Genomic DNA, 23,309 nt, shown 5'->3' with positions numbered 1-23,309 from the left:
ATAAATGTTAAACGTTTGTTTCAAAACATACTACCTGCATCATCTAATGATTTAATAATTGTATAACAATTCTTTGGATATCGATTATTAAAGATTGAACAATATCACCAACATTGTATTCACTTGGTATAATACAACAAACATTTTCCCCAAAACAGTGCAATTATGAACATAATTACTGAGCAAGGTGTGCTTGCGGCAATGCATTATTTGAAACCGTTCAATATGATTAAGCCAGAACAGAACAGAACATTAATTAAGCTTAAGCATAACAATCTTATCATTTGACAAATATACAAAACAAAGATACATGGCATGATATATGTTGGATTTTAAAAAGTATACATTTCTGCTATGAATATATTGATACATAATATGATAATAATAATTACATAACAATTTTAAATTAGAACATTTATCGTTTTAAAGAACACGCCTTTATTAACAGTGTGTGCAGTTATGTAAAAAAGTTTTACTTAAATTAAGATATTGTTTTCTAAATAATGGTCAAATAATCAGTTGGTTATTACAAATCAAAGTCTGGAAAATTAAATTCGCACGAAATATCTTAAGTCAGAAAATCAGCTCCTTTAACGGTTGATGTAAATACAATCGACATTTGCCTGTTTTAGTAAAAAAGATCTTTACTCATTATAATTACTTTAATATACATAGTTTAAAAGAACAACACAGATGTTTAAATTAAGACTGAATCAGATTTAGTTATCAAGGAGTAGAAAGTAAATATACAACGCCAAGAAATGGTAGAACAACAAACACATGTTAACAAACAACATCACTTAAATATACAAAAAGTATAAGTTATTGATGCCGACTAGTATGCAGCAAGGGCATTGGTATCTGAACATACGATTTATTCCTTTCCAAAGGTGAAAGGTGCACGTAGCATGTCAGCTTTGACAGTTGCATGTTAATTCACTGCTACCTAACGAAATTTACGCCAATTTTCACAAAAAATATAATGTAAGTCTAATTAAAGTACGAATGAAGCATGTTAATAAAAATGAACATACATTTAAAAGTATAATTGGTCAAAATTACCAATTGAAATATATTCATTTGCGCTATTTTATAGCGGCATTAACTAGTTCGCATTGAAATCGTGTTTTCATTAAAGAATCACACGTTATTCGTTCAAGTCATTGTTAGGTTACCTAACGTCTTTGTTTCTCATTTTTAGAATATATATGCGCACAAACACATTCAGCAAATGTACAAAGGAAAATATTCATGCTTCATTTTTTTCCAACATAGTTAGAAAATAAGTTTGCAATGCTTTCTAGACCAACAACAATTCATACAAATAATAAGCAATAAATGGGTTTTGAGCGTTATAAACACCAGCAAAAAAAAATTCATATTGTCACAAATATTTGGAAAACAATCAGGACAATTCAGGGAAAACAATATTCCATAAACAATTGCTTTGCTTGTTTAACAGAATGAGCCAAGAAAAAGGTTAGATATAAACAAAAGCCCCCGCTCTATATCATTACATCTTCCCGGTATATAATTTACACGACGCGACTTTTTGAGTAATTATGGACGAATGAAAAGTAAAAATTACTATAAGACCATAAATCTGCACATACGGGAGAATGGTAAACAACGGACAGTAACTGTAAACTAAGGAAAGCAGCATAAACTGTTCACTTCACATCCACTAAATGAGATCGGCCTCTTTATTTTGTTTTAAATTGATACCTCTTTAAGTTTTCGAGATATGCTTTGTACACAAGATTAATATAAACATATCATTATATTCAGAATTTAATAGTAATAATTTCTTAGTGCATGGAATGATCGTATAACACTTATTGAGTTAGAGAGCAAACACCGAAACTATCTGACTGTTGAAGAAACGGAAACAGTGCGGAAACTATATTCCTCCCGTCGGGGCATAAACATTGCAAAAACTATGTACACGGCGTACATTTTTCAGTTCTACTGCGCTAGGTTATATAAAGTATTAATACTCTTGTATTATCTTTGGTTAAAACGTATATTGTATGTACATTAATTAAAATGGTATCGTGTGGTTTAAAAAATAATCACACAGCGTTAATTAGCGATCATAATTAGTAACAGGTTACTGTTGAATATACGTCAAAACATTTAAAAATATATATTTTTATAATACAATACATTATAATATGAATAGTATACTTATAGACATAACATAATAGTAAACAATTTATCTTTTACATACGAAGTAAAATGGCAAAATAATTGAGCTTCAAGTATTGCATTTCACAACATAAAGGAAAAAAAGCCATATTTAAATCGGAAATAAACTTGTAACACAATTTGGGAAAGTATTATATTTCTTTACCTAACAGTTTAACATTACAGTTTAACCTCGAAAATGAACATGGCTAAATATAGTTTAAATTAGAAAAAATACCATTGCATTTTGATATTGTTGTGGTCAACATACATTGATATTTTGAACACATAATTAACTTTGATACTTGTGAAAAATGAATATCTCAAATCCGATGTGTTGTTCTTCTTAAATATTCGTGAGATCACATTTTGTGTATTCATAGGGCTCTTATTGCTGATGTTATCGGCAAATAGAATGATACTGTGTGTCAAAATCTCCAACTGCATTATCAAATAAATTAACTTCCTGTAGTACCTGTTGGGGTTCATCAACTTTTTTTGAAAGAGTAGTGTTTGTTCATTTTTTGAAGAGCATGCTATTCACAAACCAGTTAAACCAGTGATCGTCCACTCACGTCATAGTGTATTAAGGAAGTCCTGAGGAATCGAAAAAGAGGTTCGTTAACTACGCGTAACAATGTTCCTCAAATCGTTAATGGAAATTAGTATAATAAGGGATGCTTACAAAATACATGAACAATAAGCCTGGGTATTGGTAGACGCATGCTTGCCGAGCAAATAAAAGAATCTGTATTCGACATTTATACCCAGCAATCTTTTATCGTACACAATTCTTAAAATAATCGGTCTTTGTTTTAACAACAACAACAACAACACACAGCGGTATCCCCAAATAAAGAAAAAAACACCAATAAATCAAAGAAGGAACACCATTAATCGTAATTATGTGCATGGCAACTATATCCAAGAATTTCTGAAATCATGAGGTTTATGTATAGGTCGTTTATTTTGACAAGGTTCGTAAATGGTGGTAAATATTTATATTTGCTACACAAACATGTAAATTTGCTTTGAGGAATTGAACAATTGACTGCGTATGTTAAAACAACATGAAAATTTTCCTATTCGCAAAAAAATGTCTGTATGTGTTCCTTATTTTAATACGAAAACGTACTCCTTGATTCCGGATGATTTGTTTTTCTCCCCTTGAGTGTCATTCTCCCAAAATACAAAGTCTGTGTAATTCGATGCGCCACTTTCATAATTTTTCTCCTGTTTGGCGCCGGTGTTATCTGTCTCCGCTTCAAAGTTGTCCTCATATTCAACGTAATCAAACAGTTTTTCGGCGCTTGCATTAGTTGTTATTGCTTTTGTGGAATTTATCAGTTCTTCAGACGCCTTGTTCTTTGTCTCCGATGAAGAGGCATTGTCTAGTTCTTCGGCCATTGCCGAATGTGTCTGAACTGAAGTTTCGCTCTCACGTATCCGGCCCAATACATACGATGACGCTGGGATCATGTAGGTGGATTCTCGCAAACCAGTGTGCAGATAATCATCTGTTATATGTGGCTTAATTTAAAAAAATAGAGGAATAATGAAAGCCTTAAATAAAGAGAGCCTTTCGATCACACGCATGTCTACGGCAATCTACAAATTTCAATGTCAACACAATGCAGTAAGAAAACGAAACAAAAAGCCTAAAGCCTAAAATGATAACAATTTATTGCACTGCTTTGGACTTCCTTGGACCAGACAGTTTAAATCATTTGGGTTAAGATGTTTTCAAGGCATACTGATCGCACAATTAGCAGTGAAAAGTCAATTACTTGAATAATTGTTTGTTTGCAATGTTTATAAGCGTTGTCTGTCAATATGTTGTCCATTCATTGGCTGTTGTGATTACTTATTTATATACCTAATTAGGCTTCCAATTAATTGGCATGAACGTGTTATAGTTAACATATACGTTTGGCAATTCAAACAAGATCAGGAATACCTTTTTGCTTGTATCTTGAGTTATTTTTGACATTTAGCAGAGTAAAAACTGTATGATAAAATAACACACTTAAATCTAAGAGGAACATTAAATATATCTGCGTCAAATAGAAGCATCAATTTAAAGTGTACAACAAACCTGGAGAGATGTGTACATTGGTGTCGCATCACGCTCTGTATTGTCCAAATGGACGACTGCATACGGAACGATACAGTCGTCATGGACGTCGTCGGGCAATACATCATACTGATCGGTGTTGTCATTATTATCTTCGGGTAAGACATCATAATTACTGATGTTGTCTTCATTGTTGTCGTCGGGCAAGACATCATAATTACCACTGTTGCTTTCTATCAATTCTGCAAATACAAATGTAAAATATATCACAGTTGTCAATTAATGATTGTTAACGGTTAACCATATCAAATTTACAAATGTGTGTTTCAATAACAGTGTGAATACAAGTATGTGAGCGGTTAATTAAGCAAACCAATTGCGTAAACGTCCATTTGCACAAAATAAGTTGAAGCATATATAATGTTATAAAAGACGTATCACTTACTGTGTACTTAATATGACTTGGTATTGGAATGATATCAAGAACTCACCTAGTGGAATATCCGTTGGTGTTAGTTCCTTCCTAAACATTAAATAAGACCTGTATCAATATATATATATATATATATATATATATATATATATATATATATATATATATATATATATATATATATATATATATATATATATATATATATATATATATATATATATATATATATATATATATATAAATTGCAACTACACATTATTAGCAATAACGGAAATCTCTAACAAATTTTACCATTTTATATTCTCACTTCAGTTATATTATATTTTTAAATCTCCTAATTGGTACTATAAGTTATGTGTTTGAAACGAATCTACTTACAGTTGAATGGCTTTTTGGGCCCTCTTCTCTGTATTTGAAATAAAAATATCTTTACTTAGTTAGATTAATGTTTTACATTAACTCTAAGCGTGCTTATTAATAAACATTCTGCAATCAAAATATTATAGAATCGCGATTCAAAGCGGAAACAATAAAATTGCGTATTAAGTTCATATAATGTTAATGTATTATCGCCATAAAAATAATATACAAGAGCAACATAATTAAGATTTTTCCATGCATGATGCAATTAAATAAAAACAAGTTCAATCCCTTATTGTTGACAAAATATCAGAGCATAGCATAAGTACATGTATTTATGTTCTTACTTTTCTTCCTTCGGATACACAAACAAGCAGTGGTGGTGAAGCCAACCATTAGCACACATAAGCCCAACGTCGTTGCAATCCATATAATTGTCGACGATTGCTCTTTATTTTCATCGGCTATGGAATTCATGATAAAACGTAATTGAACTGTCAATAGAATAAAAACTTTCAAAACCATGTGAGTTCATATAATAAAATCGAATAAATTAAAGATAAAAGAAGTAGTATTAGCAATAGTAAACGTATAAGTATTTATAAGAATAGTCATTGTATAACAGGTTGCCATGGCGTATTTGGCACGCTGTCCGCCTAGCGACCGAGAGATCTAGGATTCGATCCATTCTGTAAGAGCGTTCTTTACATCTCTCTCAAAGACACCAAATACTGGTTTGAGTCACAGAAAACGGACTCGGAAGCGTTGTACATATTTAACATGTACGTTAAAACTAGCGAACAATAGTAGACGTTTTTGTTGCTGTTTTTCTTGATGCTGTTTAAGTAGTTATTTTAGTAGAACGTATTGTCGCTGTTTTTTTCTGCTGTTGCTGTCACAGATCAATATTGACTTATCTCAACAATTGCAACAACGTAAATACAACATACACTTTTTGTTTTAATTTAGAAAAGAGGGTTGCAGGATTTTATTTTTTGAAAGAAAATCGTGCATAAAAAGTAAAGATCTCAACGTTCAACATTTTTATTTAGTAATCGAGTAATGAAGAGCAGGACTTTCGTGAAGATGATTCGAGGACATGATGCATAACTTTGGCCTTCTTTTAATCAGGACAAAATATTTACCTGACATTCTGGAGTAATGATAATGTGTAAATAGATTTTGTTAACATTGCATTAACAACATTCGGAAATGCGTTTGGGATTTCAAAAACGGAATAACGCATTTTTGGAAATGCGTGTAATGACTTACAACGTGTTTGAAAAAGTGTAAATATATGTATAACACTTGATGCAATAACAAAAGGTAAGGTAAATGCGAGATGTCCAATTTATTCTTATTCATAATCAATTTATGATAATGTTTACCGCATTTTACTGAAATTATATGATTAAATTGACATGAATCTTCTTAATCATGCTGTTTTGTTATATTGGCGATGTACATTTTGTAAGTCATAATTAAACACATGTTCTGTTGTGTTCTTCAATAACACACTACCGCCAAAAATCTACAGTGGTTGTTTATTTTTGTAACATTGCTGAAATAGTCGTATGCAATTAACATTAAAAAATTATCATGCCTTTAATTGCTCATATATCACGTGTACCGATTATTTTCTATCCCTATCGACCACTATTAGGGGACAAGCACCATCATTGGCCCCTATAAACGACCCGCAAGTCGTGCTCTCGTCTTATCTAAGCTCCTTATTCAAACATAGCTGATAAGCGCGTAGGTGTTTGGATTTGGCGTTGGCAAAATTCAGAAAACATTCGGATAATAGCTAGCAAAGGCTTCTAAATTGTTCAAGCGTCGCAGCAAATGGCCGGACAATCATGTGCCACAGCGAAATGGATGTAGATCTCGCGCATAGCGGTGTAATAGATATGAGCTTATATAAGTAAAATAATATTACTACAATAAAGTGCTCTGGTTTTAAAGATCTGAAGAAGGGCATATTTTGATTCAGACCATGTTGAAAGCTCTTTTAAATTGACACGCAAAAGACAGAATTATTCAAAGGAGTCCTACCTTGTGTGGAGAATGTGTAATTCAGACTGAATCCCTTACGAGTAATGTGGTTGTTTGTGAATAATACAATACGGACATAGTTCGACTGCGACTGAAATCCCATTGGTGGAGTTGTCCCGCAGAACTTGCCAATTGACGGCAAGGAGGCGTTAGGTTCGTTGAAAAGCTCCAAGTAGTCACATTCGCAGTAGTCGCAGCTCTCAAATCGAAAGTCGGTAAAGTTCACCTGAAAACATAAAAGACACGTAATTTTGCGGGAATATATAGTGGTACAATTATGTACCTATACAACATATTTATTGTAGCATGAAGAACATGTTTTATTAAAAACCTGAATATGTAACACTGTACAAGGAATCAGATTTGATTTTGCTTTAATGTCAAATGTAATAACAATATAATCCTATGTATTTATACAATGCCATACATAGATTAATTAAAAAATATAAATGTTGATGCACATTGATCCGTCTGCCTTCTGGTGCGTTGATAAACCAGGTACACTCAGTGTAGTCTTCGTAATCCTGTGGATAGTTGGGGCTCGTAATGACGCCAAATGGATCTGTCCGGACCCCGCCACACTCTTAAATGTAAGTAATATAACACGCTGAAATAACATTTAATGAGCATTTTGAAGATTAAAAGTAAAATGCAGTTAAAAATATTCTTATTAGCTTTAAATGCTCGAAATTCAGTTTAATCATTATGCAAAAATAATTTTCAACATATTGACTATTACGGATTGTTGAATTGATGTTTCATAGCCCTTGTTTATCGGCAGTTATAAAAAGAGCAAGAAAACAAGACTATTATTTAGTGAAAAGTCAATTGCTTATCCCGTCATAAAAAGTGCAATTACTGAATTCAAGGTAATATATGAAATGCTTTGAACGTATGTGTGGACATGTAATATTCTGTTTATGTATGTAATATTATACGGAGGTGTTGCACTGAAAAAAAATAAAAAAATAAATACCATTTAGGCACACTGCGATACCTTACATTAAATTAATATATAAATAGTTGTTCCAATAAAAGTTTTGTAATTAATCAGGCGTGTCTTGGTTAAACTTTTTTTTCATATGCAATTATGTCATTGAAACTAATATTGTATATAGATACATCACATTTATTTTACAAATTCATTCAACACATGACTGGCAGGTGGATTTGTGTAAAACATTGACATAATCGAGTTTAAAAGCAGTGCGAAAATACGTGAATATTGTGGTGTGTGTGTGTATTTATTACTGGTTGAACTGTTGAATGTCAATAACCGTTTTAATGATTAGATTAAAAGATTAAACATGTTTTATAGACAGCGCTTTATTTAACGTCTTTATATTGAAAGAATCATTAAAAAATAGCAACATATTAACGTATGATATTTAATTGTACACAGAATCGCACTGCCCCCAGCCAGTGGAATACATTTTATGCTACCCGTTGTTGACTGCTCTCTATGGAACCGTTCCTGATGTCGTAAAACGAAAGACTAAAGTATATGCTGATTCATAGAAGACCTACTTATAAATACACAATGCGAATTCAATATTACATGAAGCGCTCGAAAGCACTTATTGTATCACGGAGACCAAGGAACATAATGAGTGTAACAAGAATAGGCGTTCTGAAGATTTGTGCACTTGGCGCCGTTCTTACACGGCGCAAGGTCGCATTCGGTAATATCTGAACGATCAACACAACAAACATCAATATCTCAAATAATCAGCGCGATTACAATATGTGTTGACACAGATTAAAAGATGTGCACACCTTCGCCGTTTTAGCGTTAACTTGACCAATCAACAACACAGCGCCTGCAAGAGTTATGGCTGCCAAATGTATATATAATATAACGCAGATTGCAAACTCGTACACACATGTTGCACAGTGTATGGCCTGTCATTTCGGCAGCTCTGTTCCAGCATACGGGTTACAAACTAGTTGAGTGTATATATATATATATCAAATGAACACTCGCTCCATAAAGACGATTCTAAAAATGCATTCCAGCGAGCCAGTTTATAATTCGATAAAGTCCTGCGAATGTTATCTGCCAAATAACAAACATATGTTCCCTGCGGTTTCAGAGAAAATTACCAAAATATATTTCAGAACAGTTCATGCATTGAATATATAACGACGTGTACGTGGTACATAAGTCTTAATCATGGTATAATAAAAAATTACAAAATGCGACTTTAAAAAAGAATTGATCAAACAGTAATAAGTGCAACAACTAAATTACAAAACAAATGGCAGTGGTTGCAACAATAATCGTATTTGTACGAAATAAAGATGTTACATGCTTACATGCTTATTTTTATGCCGAATATTAACTCCGTTTGACGACTTTGAACCCCTTAATTATATGATTATATACCGCTTTTTGTAAAACTCTTTTTTCACTAGTTCCGGTGTCCCTCGGTCTTTACCCAAAGACGCTCTGTGTTAAGTGATTCATAACCTAGTTTAGTTGGCGGGCGTTTGATTTACGATGGAAGCCGAGTCTCCGAGGTCGATGGTATGTCAAATTAGCATTGTACGTTGAGGGTATTTATTAGTGAATGAAATACACTTTTATGATATTTTAACAAGATCTGAACGTACTAAAAAGATAAATAAATGCGTAAGTGACTATTGTGTTTGCTGTGTCAGTTATAAATGTAAAGTCCCTAATAATCAGTATACAGAAACCAGATCCATGCCGCTCGGGGACCACACCACGCTTCCCTAAGGACCTTTTCTATAACGGGGGTTTTGGAGTAACATTAGTGTCCTTATATTAATAGAAATACACCGCGCCCACGTTTGCGTAGATTTATTATGGCAACACCATTACCACTCAAACATAGCAGTTTCACATTTGTGTAAACATGTAATAATAACACATTCTAAGTTGTTTAAAATAAATGGAGGAGCTAAATCGTCTAACAAAAACCATATGAATCATTGTGCAAACATAATAAATAGCAAACCCCGCATTTTTAATGTGGAAAAATAATCACAATTATATTTCAACATCAACCTGTTTTAAGGAATTGGTTCAATGAATTGAAGCTTATACGAACATATTATTATGCGGTTTGGACTTTCCAGGGAGCACACGCTTTAAGCACGCTCTCTTATTATGATGATTATTTATCTAAAAACAAACACACAACAAAATAAGCAAGCAAACAGTATGACCCGAAGAACATAACAAGTGAGCTTATCGTATTCGTATTGTGAACAACATTCGATATTGACCTCCTGATAAGAGCACATTCTTTCCCGAAAACAAATAACGTAATACATCTTCTTTAGAAAACGTTCTCATAGTGCTCATTTTCTTATTCCATTGGCTTGGTATATCCAAATATTTCGCAAATTGCAACTCTGTAACAAAAAATACAATAGTTCAGCATGTCCACGTACATGTCGTAAGGACTCTTTTTTCTTTCTTGAATAAAGGAGTGAACAATAAAAATAACGACTTTTGTGGATACCCTTAACGACATCGAAATTTCGCATCCGAAAAAAAACGTTAATTTCCGTATAGAACTTTTTTATGCGTGCATTTATAAATGTATAAAAGAGCTTGGACACAACTTGACAGTGTAATAGAACGGTAATAATTAAGTCTCCTTCGACTTTCTGTCTTTCTAAAATACCGTATTTTTTACAAGTATTAGTTTATATTGATAAAAATATCACGACTGGTATATTACATTACGTTGTTTAGTGTTCATATTTTCATAATGTTCGATAATACAATTTTACTGGGTACAGGTACCAGGTAACTACCAGTTAAATTTAAATTACGCAAATAGAATGATCATCATCGTCACGTGTAAAACCCAGGAATGCAAATTGTGCATGCGTTGTGAATTGGATATATTTTATATATAGACAAATCAATCTACTTGCGTTATGTATTGTGTGTTTATAGTTATATCCCCTTTTTTGCGATGCACTTTCGATGTCACATTGCGAAATTGTATTACCGAATTAATGAACTTTTTTGAAGTAATGTAATATGACAGTCGTGATATTTCAATCAATATAAACCAATAATTGTAAAAATACGGTATTTTAGGACTTTCCTTTTTTCATTCTTTGTGGTTGACAGTCCCTTTAAAATCCCGTGGAAAATATTACATACATGACTATATACATATAAGGAGAAATAGAAAGCTTTATGTCGGTGTAAATTTTGACCAAGGTGAAAATACATAATTTATTACACTTTGTAAAATACAACTACACGATGTTTTTATTTCCAAATAACAAACCTCAGGCCATTGTGGTTTCATAGAATAAATATTAAAAGTTATTTACAATTTAAGTTTGTGTAAATATTGCAACCGTTTGGCGAGGCAAGCTATGACAACATGGGCATGATGTAGTCAAATATGGTTGGGGCCTTGTGGTTTTATATAATCATCTTTTAATAGAATAGAACAACAAGAAACAACAAGAAGGGCTAGGCAAGTTTCGACCTCGTGGTATTCTTTAACATACTTTGAGGAAACAGTAACACACTAAACATTTAACCATATTATATAGACTGAAACAAAAATAACTTTAAAAATCGTTTTCTATACAATCGCAAGAGTCGTTGGCCCTCGTTCAAATGTAATCACACACCAAATTTAAAGACGACGACGCGTGTGCGTTCGGAGAAGGAAGTTTTTTAATACTTATTTTTAGCTTTGGTGATTTTCATATGCAATTTACAGGAACGAGGAACTTTAAAGTGTTACACAATAATCATTTATGTGATAATTCATTTAAATCTGCACATACGTTGAGGCAGAAAAGTATTTAAGTCAAAGTTAGCGGGCGCAGGCACGCACGGACTGACGGACGATGGACAACACGTAATCCTAAAAGCCCCCCTCGCCTATGAGCAATAAGCTCAGGTGAACTTAAACACATACTATTAAAAGTCGCGCTTAAGACAAGCTTACAAGAACGCCAAATATATATATATATATATATATATATATATATATATATATATATATATATATATATATATATATATATATATATATATATATATATATATCAGGGTTCGACACTAAGGCACGTCCGACAGACATTGTCTAGTAAGATCGGTGGTCGGGCTAGTTAAACTGTGGGCTAGCTTGTCCGACTGGTCGTACATACACAATCTATACTGATTCATATAACTATAACTAACCGAAAACCTTTTTCTCTTGATGTGTAAAATAACAATTGTATCCATTATTTACATCAGAACAAAACTAGCGTATATAAAATAAACGCGGAGCATTCACATGATTCATCGCTATTTATAGACGCGAAGGAGAGCTTCCCGCAGAAATAGCTTGTTTCCATTGGTTGTCATGAATATTAACCCTTTGCATGCAGGGAAATTTGTAGTCTGCTAAAATGTTGTCTGCTGAATTTTTAAAATTAGCATTTTCATTTTTTTTCAAAGAATACTATCAGAATAGCAAACAGTTTGGATCCAGATGAGACGCCACGTTCTGTGGCGTCTCATCTGGATCCAAACTGTTTGCAAAGACCTTCAAAATTCCGTTTCAGCACTGAAAGAGTTAATGATTTTCTACAGTGTCATAGAACTTTATATCATGTTTTTACGACTTCTATCCAAAATCGCTATCGTCGATGTAAACATTTTGGTGACCGCGTAACAGACGAGAGAATGTAATTTAAAGAATGGCTTTGTTCAAGGTTGGATTTTCGTCCGACAAATAAGTTAATAAAGAAGAATCAGACGGTAAAACTGACACAGATTATGATGGAAGAGGTCCTTGGAGCTGTGGTAGCATGGAGCACAGCGGTCAAGGAGGCTAGAATTTGATAACGTTTAATAAATGTCACCTGCTGTACAGACATCATTTGTTTAACTGGTGATAAACAGTGAAATTATAACAAACAATTTATGTTGTTAAATAGTTTTATATTATTTTTTACTCTGTGCATCAAATAACTTTCTTGTGTTCACTATTAATTTTCTGATGAAACCTGATTAAACAGTTACACAACACAATTCTGTTTATTTGCTATGTCATTAATGGTCTAGTAGACATCAGATTCGGGCTAGTACATTTTAAGAGGAGCTGGTCCGATGGTCTGGCTGTAAAAAAAAGTTTATGTCGAACCCTGTATATATATATATATATATATATATATAAATATATATATATATATAGATATATATATATACTATATACTTTATATAAGAGACTGTTATACATATAATATTACATATAGTTGTGTCTGTTTTTTTATTGTAAAGGTGGCGTATTCAAATAGGTAAACTCATTGTGTTGCTAGCTTAAATATTTGAGCTGCTCAATAATTCATATGATATTTTTAAAACGATGGTTAATCAAGTATTTGACATTTTCTGAAAAAGTGTCTAAGTAGAACTTACACAATATTGTTTCTATTGGAGGAGCAAATACGAATAAATCCCTTTTGATTTCATTGTACACATAGCCGCGACCGTTTTCTAATTTACCTACAAGCGAGCGTGTTTTGACTCCGTCTCAACATCAACATTCGCGCTTCCGTATTTCATTTATGTTGTGCCACTGATGTCCGCCATACTAGGCAATGGGTAACCGAGGCCAAAACAGTGGCATACATGCGCAAACATTTATTTCGCTTCGACATTTACATTCGGGCTTAATCACCTTGATTTATGTTCAGAAAGGTTTTATTTTTATCTTGTTCTAGAAGAATTATTAACTTACTGATAGATTTTACCGGTCAAAAATGTTCTACACAAAACGATTTAAATGTTCATTCTTAATCTACATATTTTCTAACACGTTTGCTCACAGTTGTTGCCAAACGTACCGTCAGTGCAGGCTTGCAACATAACACAATACTATTAACGCATGGCATCAACTGAACGCTTTCTTAGCATATATATGTACTCTAGTATCGTGGTTATCAATTAACGATGGAAGTTTGTTCTTATTGCTGGTTTAGCAATATCCAAAAAAGAAATTATTTCACCATAACCATATAAGCAAACTGGTATGGTTCTCATGTGCCTGTGTTTTCAACAATCTGGAACCACATTTTTACCAAGCTGAGATATATTAAGAATACATGTTCTGAGAAAGCTTTCTGACGATTTGGCTAAACAAAGTATTCACACGCCTTTTTCTTTAATAATACCTAGTTACCTAGTTGTTGACACAACGTAACAAAAAAAAAAGAAAACGAGCACTCGCACAATTGCAAAATATGGGTTTAAAAAAGTATATGTACTGTTTTTTACCGCTTCCACAAATTTGCCATAAATCTATTTTACACTTTAATTCTACTTAAGTTGTAATATCTGTACATCTGCGTTATTCGTAAGAAAAATTGTTATACGATCTTGGTTTACGCAGCAAGTTTTGAGGAGGTATCTTGACTTTGGCAGCCATTTTGGACGCAATCTTTCTCATTAAAAAATTATAATTTCCATTCCGTAATTCATATTTAAAATTTATAACACTATTAAACTGTCATCATAATGCATAATTCATTTTCATACTGTACACCACGTACGCGATGGAAATTATCTAACAAATATATTAAGTTTTGAAATGTCAGTACCATTAGCAAAACCATTGATTAGCAATGACAATACATAATAATTAAAATAAAGCTTGTTTTACTAGTTTACACGCTGAGTATGCAAAATCTTTTTAAGATATTGTCATAGAAACATGATAATAACTGAAATGCAATCCAACAAGTTTGTTTATTTTCAAGCAATGTATAGCCATACCCTGATAACAGTTGATGCCTTGCCAGCCCGGTGAACATATGCATGAGTACGCGTTTTGAAGGTTAATGCACGTGGCGCCGTTCTTACACGGGGTAGGCGCGCAATCGCTGTTGTCTGAAATACATTCGTTTACATTCAATAATGTTTATTGGACGAACACGCCTATATTACATTAAAAATAATGTACAAAGGTCGTTAATATTACATTTAGCAATAATGCTCCAAACGCAGTGTTTGTTTTGAACATGTGTAACAGAGTGATAACTTTGAGCGCCACACGTAGCCTATGCATTTGTGGTGACATCGACCAATGTAACAACACGCCAAGACAAGTATTTAACAAATGGAAAACATTGTGAAATGGTAATACAATGTGGTTAAATAATCATGTTTTTATCAATTATCTAGCTTTTGTAAAACTAAATTAGAATGCTGGTAAAATGCTTTCTAGTTTGTGAGTAAATTGATCACATTAACATTCAAGATTATACCAAAAATGTCAGCCAATATGGTCGCTTATGCAAACTTTTGCAGTTGAATTTCCATCACAATCCATTGGATCTAAATGTCATGATTGTAAACTGGAATAATTGTCTTTATGAATGACATTTTGTAAGGTATATTAAATATAAGCCACAAACAATCCATTCAATCTATTATTGCCTATACATGAAAAGATCAACGACAAAGAAAATAAGAAGAAACATGTTTTACTCATATTCTTCATAATATAATTCAAACAAAGTGTAAGTATCGTGTACGTTTATTCGTTAAATTTAGATGCTTTACATTTTAATACGATTTAAAATCGGTAAGCATGGATTAAACAATGTCTTATATAATTATTAAATATGTTCCGAAATTATTTACTAATGGTTGACAACGCCACTATTGTTTTTGCCGCAAAATTAAAATGAACATGACATGGATGAGTTTTTATTCAGCTTAATCAGCAAATAGTTATCAGCTATAAGTTAATGGTAAGACAACCAACAGTATTTGAAGTATATAACTAAAATTGTGGCTAATTGTGGCTAATTGTGGCTAATTGTAAATTCAAGTATGATCCTGTTGTACAGGAAACAGGATGGCTCATTCAAGGCGAACCCGCATGCACGTATGTGTGTATGTGTGTGTGTGTGTGTGTGTGTGTGTGTGTGTGTGTGTGTGTGTGTGTGTGTGTGTGTGTGTGTGTGTGTGTGTGTGTGTGTGCGTGCGTGTGTGTGTGTGTGTGTGTGTGTGTGTGTGTGTGTGTGTGTGTGTGTGTGTGTGTGTGTGTGTGTGTGTGTGTGTGTGTGTGTGTGTGTGTGTGTTGTGTGTGTGTGTTTGTGTGTGTGTGTGTGTTGTGTGTGTGTATGTGTGTGTGTGTGTTGTGTGTTGTGTGTGTGTGTGTGTGTGTGTGTGTGTGTGTGTGTGTGTGTGTGTGTGTGTGTGTGTGTGTGTGTGTGTGTGTGTGTGTGTGTGTGTGTGTGTGTGTGTGTGTGTGTGTGTGTGTGTGTGTGTGTGTGTGTGTGTGTGTGTGTGTGTGTGTGTGTGTGTGTGTGTGTGTGTGTGTGTGTGTGTGTGTGTGTGTGTATTTGTGTATTGCCAAACAGTGTCAGGATGTTATACAACGTCTCGTAATTCTATGTTGCTACACAAACTCAATAATGCAAAATGCGGCATCTATTATCTTCACATGGACTAAATGCCTGAAAGTGTACACGACAAGTTTTTAAAAGGAGGGAACGCCTTGAGACATGTTTAAGGGGTATAGAATGACATATCAAGCGACATGATTATAGAAACACCTTGTAAATGTTATATCCATGGTAAGAAGAGGATTAGACGTGCAACACTAAAGCCTGAAACTCTCATAGATTGACGTTAGAGCTTGCTGAAAGATATTAGTAGTAACAGATGTGTGGACATTTATAACTAAAACAAAAAGCAAAAGCGTGGGAAGATTAGCGAAGATGCTTAGGATTAAGCCAGAAGTAAACAGAGTTAACATAATTAACAGTAAGGGACGCTGGAGACTTTGTCATGTTATCGTTGGTATAAAAGACAAAATATGTCAACTGAACAAATATTAGCACAAGAGCATTGCCCTATGCTAGAGTCAACCCAGCATTAGATAAAATGGTACACATACATGTTTTATACATGTTTGGAAAAGATGGCCTGCTCTTGATCTTTGTTAACAATTGTTACCTAAATCCGTATACTGTATTGATATATAAATTGACTCATGAAATTAAACCGGTATTTTTGTCAAATACAACAAATAAAACAATCGAAGATGGGGCTTTAAAGACATAAGCTGTATCCAATGTTCGTGTTCAAACGATATACCCATATAAAACTAAACTGTACACATTTTAAATAAAAAATAATGTAATCCGACACTTTATTTGTAACATGTGCACACATGTAATATCATTGTGCCAAATGTTAATATGATCATGATTTTACCAGCAAGTTGTCAACTGCCATCTTGAAAGTGGGAAGCCTTTGTAAACGCAATCTTCATACTTAAATATAACATTAGTTGCATTTATTTGGTTATGTTTACCATGCGTGACACTTCCAAAAGGACATTATAATACATTATATTTAACAGTTTGCTACGTAAAACTAAATAACAATGACCATGGCAGACATTTTGCACGCAATCTTGCAGTTATGAAGACCCTAAATCTTCACCAGGAACAGGTTCCCTATCGAAAAACACTTAAACATTTCCTATACACCGAAATGTCGGTTTAGAGCGAAATAATCAATTTTCTGCCGTACTCTATTGTAAATGCACTGATTAATTTTTTTCCATTTTTTTATTAACGTAAATAAGGTTTAAATGCTTCATTTAATTAGTGTAAATGTATACTGGATGCTCCATAAATATTTTTTTATATTTACCGACAATAAAAAAACTAACCATAATAATCATGTGTCTGCATCCTAATTTCTAAATTGTTAGTTTATATTTTCGTTCAATAATGATAAAACAAAAGTTTCATTGTTTAACATTTACTTATATGGTTGATATATAATTTCTGAAGATCAATACTTAGAGATAAATATCACCAATAGCATGCATAACGTCATTAGGTTTCAAAATATGCATTTTTACTAGTGTCACTCATTCATATCAAAGAACAAGCGCAACACCAAGAATCTCACTTTAGATTTAACTTGGAGACACTGAGAGATCCAGATCTATAAGCGGCATTCAAATCACAGTTCTCCGGTAAGGTTTTAGCCATGAACATGTAAGAAAAACTCATCGACACCATCACTTACATAATCAAAGACGTTTTTTGTATTCAACAAATGATCTTCTTAGGTAAGAGAGGACGAAGAAAAAGCCACGGATGGCCGAAGAGATCCTTAACCTCTGCGACAAGAGTACAGGTCTGATGCAAGAGAAGTACACCAGTCATGGGCCTAGAATACCAGAAAACAAACATGGTGGGCTAGTTTAGGATGAAGATGAAAGAGGCCAAGAAGGAGTTGGTTGATGTGGCATAAATCAACATTGACAAAGAGAGTACCGCATTCCTAAATAGATAAAGTGAAAACCGCAGCGACTTCTACAACTATCTCCTTCAACCTGACCCAGTCTTCTCCAAAGTGATCACAGTGCGAGAGCAGAGGACAAAAGTCTGTCCATACTAAAGGCAGAGGTGCATGATGCAGTGAGCAAACTGAAGACAGGACAATCTGGAGTGGACAACGTACTTTAATCGCTTATTAAACATAGAGGAGAGGCAACGCCTGGATTAATCACGGCACTTTTCTAGAAGACAAGAAGAAGTGACCCTATGAATGGACACAGTCTCTGGTCATTACATTACCTAAAAATGGCAATGTTAAGCTGTGTGAGAAAAACCATACCATCAGCCTCATGAGCCATCCAAGATTCATCATCAACCGATTGAAAAGTAAGGTTGAATAACTGCTGGCAGAATAGCGGACTGGATTAAAGTCTGGGCTGATCAAAGTGAAACAGATCTTCAACTGCAGAGTCATCATTGTGACACCTGAAACACTAACATGGGTCTTCCACAACTTAAACTAGTGAACAAAGCGTTTGACCTCACGCAGAGTGATGAACTATGTCAGGTTTTGAAAGGGTTCAACATTGACAAAGTGCTGTTGCAAGTGATCCAAGAACTCTATGGAAACGCTAGCACCACAGTTGTTCTAAATGGACAAATGCATTACTTTTTTGGATATCAGTGGGCGTCTGTCAAGGTTTCCTCTCTCTTCCGTCCTGTTTAACCTTTTTTTTGTGAGGAGATAATGCAGGAGATTTCCGAAAAACCCACAGCTCGGTCTCCATCGGTGGCAGATCCACCTCCAACTTGGGTTTCGCTTATGCGATTGACCATGGATGATACCAGTAATGGAAGTATCTCATTAACAAGCTCTACGAAAGAGCATGAGCATACGGGATGGAGGTCAGCTCAGAAAAGTCAAAGCATATGGCGAATAGCATGAACAAAATCACCAAAAACGACAATTAACATGAAGACAAAAACACACAAACCTATTGAGGAGAAACCCTGCCTAATGATGGAACAATCATCGATGAGGTCCTAATAAGAATCACCATAACAACTGCAGCGTTGGCCAGACATCCATCCGCTTTCTAGCAAGCATAGGTGTTTCAAGTCCCACGTAGTCTCAATTTTACTGTGTGGCTACGAGATCTGGTCACATCACGCGGAAACAGAACGCAGGATACAGGCCTTTAGGAACAAGTATCTACGTGGACTGTTCGTTATCTCTTACCTGGAGCGCAAGATCAAATAGTACGTCCGGAACATGACAGCAGAACTTGTTAGCCCACAAAGACCCATCCGACTGACCGTCAAAGGATGCAAGCTGGCTTTGATTTGAACACGTCAACCGGCTAAATTCCTATGCAAGACTATGCTCAGGAAACCCTTGCTAGAGGTGACCGTCGAGTCGGACATAAGAACAGCTGGATGGTAAATTTGATGAGCTACTCATGGCAGCCCACAAACAACCTGACTGGCGGGGGATCTATGTTTCGTCGTCTCTTATCCCCCCTAACGACCAGACCGGTCAAGTAAAATGATGAATGCATTTAGCCATTTAAGGAACACGGTCCCGCCCAGTGGCGGCCATGTTTTTTTCAACATACGAAGACCATTTTCTAACTCAATGGTATTAACAAGGCTTTGCTTTAGCCATCTAAGGAAAACTACCATTCCCACTGGATGTCATGCTTTTAAAGGACTGGGACCATTTACTAACTTAGAGGGGATATCATAAGAACAGATATTCTGACAAAGTTACATGAAGATTAAACCAAATACAAAACAAGTCTCGATTGTCTCAAAAGTTTTACTAAAGTCACTCTAGACATCTGCCTCGCTCCCTAACGGTCATCTTTTAAACGGATTTTTTTTTTTTAACTCAGCAGATATTTCATTATGATAAATGTTCCGACAAAATTGGGCAATAACTGTGGCCTTTAGAGTGTTACTTAGGTGAGTATTGACGACGCAAGTCGGACGAATGACGACGGACGACGCATGGCAGACAAGAAAAGTCTGCACGTTGTGCTCTGGTAAGCTGATAAAAAAGACACGGTGTGTTATTTTAATGTAACAACTATGCACATACCGTTGCAGTTTAGATCCGCTTGGGTGACACTTTTTATGTTACGTTCCTTCAGGTGTGCGGGCTTACTACACACGGCGCCGGATACTGTGAGATTGGACTGGCTGTCCTGTGCCGTCTCAATGAGCCATTCCATCTGGCAGTCGCAGTTGAGCGGATTGTAAAATAGATAACTGGAAAAACAATACATTTTATCCACATTTGTTTAATTGTTTGTCACAGTGTTATTGCTAACTAAAGACCTTTTATAAATTGCAATTAAATACCGAGATGTCGTTTAGAAATGGAATTTTTAATTAAACAATTGTTTAAGACTGTTTAAAACCTCTTTTCTGGTACTACGCAATTACCGGACACAACATCCATGAGTGTACTCGTGACATACTGGTTGGATTACTACCGGTAAAATAACCATTCATTGTGTCTCCTTTTCTACACAAAAATACATGGGATATTTGAACCAACGTAAAGGCGGTAAGAAATATAGCCTTGTGATTTAACATTCAAACATCACTAGTGCACAGGTTTCAAAGATTTCCCGGGTGGATGGACAGAACATAAAGTAATCTCAAGCGAGTCCCAGCTACATATAATGTATACCTGTCTGCTGGCTATGTGAAAAACACTGCACTTTAATTTTGGTCTATACAGATGAGATATAAGAATGAATAAAACGGTATGTTATAAAACAACTATGTTAATGGGAGCAAACGTCATGTATTCTTAAACCGTTGGATTGGTTTGTGTGTTTGTCCGTTAAATTTACAACGTAAAACTTAAACACGTTACATTCTAAACATGATAAGACAATAGGACATAGTTAGTAGACGCATTCGTGTATATTACACTGTTTGTTTGGTAAAAATACTTTGTTTTATGATTTAATCCAATTGAAGAAAAGCTAGTGAAATATTTTAGTGGGACCTTGTAATTTGTACTACGAAAAAAAGAGGTATTCAAATGTCAAAGTAATGATTTTCTTATATTTCATTATATTGTTGTTCGCAGTTTCTATTTTTCCAATTGTATACAAAAACAATTTTTAAAATATCATTAAATAAATTTTTCTCTATCAAGTGTGTTCTTTATTTTTGGTCGCACATGTCTTTGCCATGATTAATTAGAAAAAGTTTTATAGTGATTATATACTAGAACTGTTTTAGTTGCATTATGCATTATTTATATTTGAAGATGCATAGTACTGCTTGAAACTACAATCTTACCGGGTACATACAATATTGTTCCCATTAAAGTTCATTGGTTAAGTATTTTATATTCAAACCGAATAAAACAACTGTCGTTCTTAAACTATCGGCATTGTTTAACATATAAAAACTGTACCAAAAAGCAATAAAAGTAGTGTTACCTGAATGTTTACATCCAAATATATTTATGTCACACTTCCATATATAAGACAATGAAGTGTAAGATCATTCTTGTTAATTCTTTCATTTATGTAAACAATAAATGTCTAAAAAAAGTCTAAACATTGACGATGGAATAAACGGTCGGGACGATCTTCGTCTCAGGAACACGTGTAAAAAGAATTCCAAAAAAGTTAAGTTAAAAAGGCAGAGTTAAATAACTCAAAAGCAAGAACAGCATTCAATAAGATAATATACTTGCTGGTTGATTGCTTAACTTGCATATAATCCAGCTTTTAACTGGATCACGATCACACAATATCCCAAGTTTTGAGCCATGCCAATGATCTAAATACTAGAATTACCTTTTTAGTTTTGTTTACATATTTAATAAATAAATATATGCTATTATCAATATGTCTAATTAAGCCGAACAATTTCAACCATCGTCTACTTTAAATTAGTATTATAGTAACTAAATGATTGTGTATTCAAAATTAAGTTTAAACCGATTTTTTGAAGTTCGATATTTATTTATTTTAGTTCGATTACATTGAAGCCGTTAGCTTATTGAAACGCTCTCGTGTCCGTTTTTGGTAGAACCAGTAATCAATGTTTTTTGGGAAAGATAAAAAACACTCCCGCTTTGGGGATCGAATTGTTGGCCTCGCGGTCACTAATCGGACAGCATATCCACAACCTACTTTAAATATTGGGGTTGAAGATTCGTCTTAACTGTAAAAACTGAATTTGCAAAAACAGAAGAAAAAAAGACAACAACATTTCATTAAGTTTTAGAAATCGCCAGAACATGTTAAGTCACTGGTTTGATGGCCTGTAACGATGATCAGTAAAATGTTACCACATTGGTACTAGAATATATGAGCTCTTAGAAATTGAGTAATATTATTTTTTCCACTTAATTTGAAATCGTTTCATATAATAATCGAAGATTAACCTTTAATCATGAACAAAATAAACATTCGAAACCATACATATACATAGGTTACACGCAGAGGATGTCGTGCGTTATATCCCACTTGCCAACATGTTAAAAAGGAGCATTTTAATTAATCCGTTTTTGATTGATAAAAAAGGTATTTCGTTCTGTCAAAGAGATGATCACGACATACACTGAGTAAGCTAATTCTACACAGTATTTCTTAACCAGCTTCGCCGAAAAGGAGTGGACTATAAGCAGCAAACAGAAAAACACGGAAATCGTAAATTACTGTATAATTTTGATCGGTTCTATTTCACGAGTTAGTTGCGTGCTGTTTTCAAAGAGCATTCGCCGTATCAAACGAGTACGAGATTACTCCTCATAAGAACACATTTATGTAATATTCCATTTATAATATGCACACTGTCACAGTAAGAAATACTGTAATCCTATTAAGCCTATTATCCTATTAAGAATCCTTTGTA

At 34.0% G+C, this 23,309-nt stretch overlaps 1 protein-coding gene across 1 annotated transcript; it reads right to left on the bottom strand.

Annotated features, from left to right (window-relative positions):
• Nucleotides 1-3,140: 3,140 nt before the first annotated feature.
• On the bottom strand, nucleotides 3,141-20,683 carry LOC127846898 (uncharacterized). Its single transcript, XM_052378705.1, has 7 exons — nucleotides 20,521-20,683; nucleotides 14,884-14,997; nucleotides 7,574-7,695; nucleotides 7,113-7,338; nucleotides 5,405-5,521; nucleotides 4,283-4,503; nucleotides 3,141-3,717 (listed from the first exon to the last, which is right to left on the bottom strand). The coding sequence occupies exons 1-7, from the start codon at nucleotides 20,651-20,653 to the stop codon at nucleotides 3,301-3,303; spliced, it is 1,350 nt and encodes a 449-aa protein (XP_052234665.1). The 5' UTR covers nucleotides 20,654-20,683; the 3' UTR covers nucleotides 3,141-3,300.
• Nucleotides 20,684-23,309: the final 2,626 nt, after the last annotated feature.

The sequence above is a fragment of the Dreissena polymorpha genome, chromosome 1, assembly GCF_020536995.1.
Source record: "Dreissena polymorpha isolate Duluth1 chromosome 1, UMN_Dpol_1.0, whole genome shotgun sequence".
Taxonomy (NCBI): Eukaryota; Metazoa; Mollusca; class Bivalvia; order Myida; family Dreissenidae; genus Dreissena; species Dreissena polymorpha.
Note: the sequence above shows the minus strand (reverse complement) of the source record. Positions and strands in the feature narration are given on the sequence as shown.

Coding starts and splice junctions, on each gene's coding strand:
- LOC127846898 (XM_052378705.1), bottom strand. CDS start 20,653: ATGGAATGGCTCATTGAGACGGCACAGGACAGCCAGTCCAATCTCACA. Junction 14,998..20,520: donor AGCGGATCTAAACTGCAACG/GTATGTGCATAG, acceptor AATGTATTTCAG/ACAACAGCGATTGCGCGCCT. Junction 7,696..14,883: donor AGGCATCAACTGTTATCAGG/GTATGGCTATAC, acceptor CTTACATTTAAG/AGTGTGGCGGGGTCCGGACA.